Source organism: Seriola dumerili, unplaced genomic scaffold (genome assembly GCF_002260705.1).
Source record: "Seriola dumerili isolate Sdu_G_001 unplaced genomic scaffold, Sdu_1.0 BDQW01002637.1, whole genome shotgun sequence".
NCBI classification, from domain to species: Eukaryota; Metazoa; Chordata; class Actinopteri; order Carangiformes; family Carangidae; genus Seriola; species Seriola dumerili.
In genome coordinates this window covers 212,324-217,279 of record NW_019176892.1, presented here as the reverse complement: position 1 = coordinate 217,279, position 4,956 = coordinate 212,324, and the positions used below count along the sequence as shown (strand labels likewise).

The 4,956-nt window shown below is 43.0% G+C and overlaps 1 protein-coding gene across 2 annotated transcripts in view; it reads left to right on the top strand.

The window, feature by feature from the left end:
• Positions 1 to 4,276, top strand: part of mrps23 (mitochondrial ribosomal protein S23) — a 6,287-nt gene extending 2,011 nt beyond the window's left edge. Inside the window, exons 1-5 of one of the 2 annotated variants that reach the window (XM_022769299.1) lie at positions 24 to 153; positions 899 to 1,078; positions 2,179 to 2,253; positions 2,827 to 2,950; positions 3,839 to 4,276. In XM_022769299.1, coding sequence (XP_022625020.1) covers positions 110 to 153; positions 899 to 1,078; positions 2,179 to 2,253; positions 2,827 to 2,950; positions 3,839 to 3,964 — 549 coding nt within the window. In that variant the 5' untranslated portion in view covers positions 24 to 109 and the 3' untranslated portion in view covers positions 3,965 to 4,276. Of the gene's footprint in view, positions 1 to 23; positions 154 to 898; positions 1,079 to 2,178; positions 2,254 to 2,826; positions 2,951 to 3,838 lie in introns of those variants that run through there. The other variant, XM_022769300.1, reaches the window with a different exon arrangement.
• Positions 4,277 to 4,956: the final 680 nt, after the last annotated feature.

Below are 4,956 nucleotides of genomic sequence, written 5' to 3'. Positions count from 1 at the left end.
ACTTTTATTCTGAAAATCCTGCCGGATGTGTCTGACTAGTATTAGCTAGAGGACACAGTTCTGTTTCAGTGTGCGGCGCTGACCTCCGGCTGTCGATGAGAAAAGTCAAATGGCGGGCAGCAGACTAGAGAAGTTTGGAACCGTATTCACCCGGTAAGACAGCAGCATTTCACGGTGTTAGTGCTCGTTAACGTCCGGTCTCTCGGCAGCCAACAGCGGATAGCAACATGACGGTGTTAGCTAAAGCCCGGGCGACCTGTAGGACGTCGCATTAACCGTGGGTCAAACGTACACACGGTGCTGTTTACCACAACACACGAGCCGGTTACTCGGACACACAAGGCCGTGTCTTGAGTCAGAAATCGGCGAATAAAACACACAGTCCCTGCATTAGCTGTGATGCTACCATTAGCATCATTAGCTTGCGTTCAGTTATGTTAGCACGCTGACCTGACGTCCGGTTGCTTTTCAGGCTGGAAATGAAGACGTAGTACCAAATGAAACACAGCTAAGATGAACTGATGGTCATTTATAGTGATGATAATATTCCCAACAGTATGGACAGTGATGACACGGGCGTGTGAACAGGACTGACGTATGTTTGTTTTACATGTATAAAACGTGTCAGACATGTTTGGTCCTAAACTCAGACTAATGAGAGTGAGACACCTCAGTAAAACCAATCACAGTGCTGCAGTGTGTGTATACTGATTATATGACACTTATTCAGTTGTAAGATAAGGAAAAATAGTATAAATTTATAGTTTTATGTACTTGAGACCCAAATGTTAGTCAGCTGTATAAAAACCGCAGCTGATTTGAATTTGGAAATGAATTATTTATCTGTGTGTTCACCTCTGCCATGTCAAATCATTTGTGTGATGGCCTTGATCGCCAGGGTTCGAGACCTGATGCGCTCCGGAGTCATAAAGCCATCAGAGAAACCTGTCTGGTATGATGTCTACCAGGCTTTTCCACCGAAGAGGGACCCGCTTCACGTGAAGCCACACTTCAGACCCAGCACCAAGAAACAGGAGACGGTGCCTGAGATCTTCTACAGAGAGGATGAAGTGAGAGCGTAAGTCCACTGTTCACAACAGTTACTGCAGCTGAGCTCAGAGCTCTCTTAGTCCATACTGTGAAAATAACACATGGATCAGAGAGGAAACATTGCACTGCTGCCACTAACTACTATTTTTCTATCGGTTAATCTATCAACTATTTTATCAAATAGTCAAGTAATGTAAACAATTAATTTTCCTCCAGAAAATCTAAATGACATTCTGGCATGGTCACAAGATTTCAGATTCAGGCCTAAACATTTTCTCAAACTCAGTGTAAATTCTAACAGCAGACGACTTTATGACTTTATGAGCGTATTTATCAGCTAATAAAGACCAACGATATTAAAAAGCTCCGTCTACTAATGAACAGACATTTACACGTGAAGTAATCCTTCACATGTTTGTGACTGATCTCACTGTTCAACATAAAAATAATCATTGCAAAATAACACTGGTTAATCAAGACTTACAGAGAAGGGATTTGAACTGTGATGTGCTCATCCTCCCACAGTCAGTCAGACTCTAACCAGCTGGTTTTATCTTTATCTTATCCATATCGATCCAGGTCACACTTTTACTGGTTCTTTAAATAAATAAATAAATTCAGAACAGGAAATTAATCGATAGTTCTGGTTTGTCTCAGTTCAATTGTCAATCTTCCACGTTTTAAGATTCGTGGTGAACTAAGAGCATCGGTTAGATTTCCATAAAGACAGCTTCCCTTTAGCTTTTCATAACCATTGACTGTTATATTAACCAGCGCCATGTTGTTGTGTAAAGACACCTGGACACAAAATAGATGAAACTATCTCTTTTCTGTTTGTTGCTTGTTGTACAGTTTTTATTGGCCTTTTACTTTTTATTGCACTGTAAAGTTCAGTGTGTGTGTGTGTGTGTGTGTGTGTGTGTGTGTGTATTGAGTATTCAGAGAAGGTGGAGGACCATAAATGATAAACAGAAAATAGGCAGCAGCCCTAAAACATTGCTGATGAAGTGCAATAATACAATTACTAAATGTAAATGTAGTTTGGCATTTTTACTTGAGCTCATCTGGACTGTTGTTGTGAGATGTTTTTATCGGCTCCACTCACCCACAATTCTCTCTGCCTTTCAGGAAGTTCTATGAGCGCTACGGGGCGGGTCGGCCACTCGATCTCGCCAAATCAAACTTTGTCTCTACGTGTCAGAGGTATGTTTTATGGAGGGATTGACCGATATGTTTTTTTCACAGCCGATACTGATTATCGGTAAAGACACTCATTGTGGCGTCCAGGTGTTTCTATTATTTTGTCCACCCCATTCATATCCCCGTTATTAGGTAAATAACAGAAACACCTGTATAATGTAACACAGCTCCACACACACGTCCTCCACATGATCGTACAGTTGAAACTTCTCAGATGTTGTGGTGTCGTGATTGTCCGTTCAGGACGGTCTTCTTGTTACTCCCTTCATTTTCGTAACAAAACAACACTGCATTATCATTGCCTGATAGGTCAACAGGGCATGCAATAGGTCAAGCTGATAGAGCGCCCTCTGCTGGATCACAAGGCAAACTACTTCTAATGGTCCGATGTGCTTATAGAGACTGCAGCCTACATTTCCAGCAGCTCCAATATGAACTTTTCACCCCATGTTCCAACGAATGTTCAAATTTTGAATAAAAAGAGACAGCCCTACTGTGTGTTATCAAATACATGATTAATGTTACATTATTAATACATTATTATCACTGTATTTTTCTCTTACTGTGATCCTGCAGATTTGTGGACAAGCACACGGAGTTAAAGAGCCGCAGCGAGCTGGATGACTCCGCTCTGTTTGAGGAGACTGGGAAGGCTTTACTCGCCGAGGGCGTCGTGCTGAGGAGGAGAGGAGCTCCTCCTGTAAGAGTCTTGCTAAAACTATAAGTACTAACTATAACTAAAGCTGCCACCATCAGCTGCTGACTCCAGCCTCGTGTCCAGATGTTACAAACCTGGAGCCGGTTCCACAGATATGTCAGACTGGTCTGTAGTGTTGGTTCACAGATCAGTCTGATGTCAGTCAGTCTGTTTCACTACAATAAAGACAAGAACATAAGACACCTCAGCCCCAGGCTAACTCAGGTCTAAGACCAATGTTACCATGGTAACAATCAGTGACACCTGTAGCACCCAACAACAAGGAACAGGAAAACATGGGTCAAGGTCAGTGTGACTTCACGAAACACTTTTTAGCCATTACTCAAGACTTCACAGCAATTATGACAAAATGTCAAACGAATGGTTCTTATTTTATCTGACTCTGGATAAACAGGGATGTGACCTGAAACTGGTCTGAGTGGAGGAGGTAACTTTAGTTCCTAATTTGGAAAAAGGCTTAATTTACCCAGAATTCATTGTACAACAGTCAGGCTTAAACAGTCAAGAACTAAACCGTTTTGTGCAACAGATGGATTCAGTCTCTCTGAAGTCTGATTGATTGTTATAACGAAGGGTCAAAGTCTGTCTCTGAAACTGGCTCCAGGTCTGGTCTCAAAGTGGCTAAACTGTAAACCAGTGGGAGAAGGAGGGCGGAGCTCTCTGCTCTGATTGTGTTTCACAAAATACCCTCAACACCAACAACCATGACTACAAGTAAATAGTTAACTTGTGGAAACACTAACAACTTCCTCTGGAGGCAAATTTCTTTATTGTGATATTGAGCTGTGTAAATACAATAGACTCAGTCCTGTGTACTGCTGCCCACACTGCACATGAACACACCATGACTGTGCTGCATTTGTCCTGCAGGTGGCAGCAGAGTCCAGGGATCCAGTGCTGGAGCTGAAGCTGACAGACATGCTGGCAGAGCAGCAGTCAGCCGGTGTGGACAGCAAAGAGACAGTGGACCACAGCACACACACACACACATCATAGACTTCAACTCGAGAGCGAGTGGACGAGCTGCAGATTCTGCACTCGAGACGTGTGAGTGACATTAGAAGCTGTGGTCGTGTTGCTGCTCCTCCAGTCCGTCATGGATCTGCTCTCTGGACTGTGTGAAGACCAGTTTCATGTTTCCTGACGTCACTTAGATATAAATTCACTGCGAGCCACAAACGCTGAGTCTACATCACAGCAGAGGATGGGCTGGAAAATACCTGGACATGGTCTATGCACATGTTTTATATATATAACATATGATTCATGTACAGACAGGTGACAAATTAAAGGAAGAACCAACATACAGTGTGTTAGTCAGGTGTTGTTCATCTCGTGTCTCCAGAACAGCGTCACTGCTCTAGGTCTCATATTCCCCCATGTGATGACGGAGTTGCAGAGCGCCGTCTGACACGTCGCTCCAACATCTCCCATGGGTGTTCACCTGGACTGATGGGAGGGGTCTGTTCCAGGACGACAGTGTCTCCACCCACAGGACACCAGGGCTCACTGATGGTTTGATGAGTATATGCTGCGACCTTCAGTCTCCAGGTCTCGGCCCAGCTCAACAGTTATGGGAGATTCTGGAGCAATGTGTTAAATACATATATATAAAATTAAAATATAGCTGCAAGTGGCAGTTTGTGGGTTCTAAGCCTTTGCACCCAACAGAGAGAAGCAGTTGAATTTTAGCTAATTAATGCCTTGGTAGGCGGCCATGTTTTTTGACCAATCTTACTCATAAATTTGTGTATTCCTGCCCCAAGGCTGGACACCATATTTGGTGTTGCTAAAGTAAAAAGGAAGAGTTCTATTCATTTTACTGTTTTTCACATTATGCTAATTAGCTAAAAATCCTTAATGTTGATTGATATTATCACAAAGGCTTTTTGTAGGAATGTCTACCTGTAGCTGTGAGGTAAATTTGAAGATGATGGGACTCTCGGTGTGGCGAGGGCAGGGTGAGGGCCTTTCATACTTTTCACATT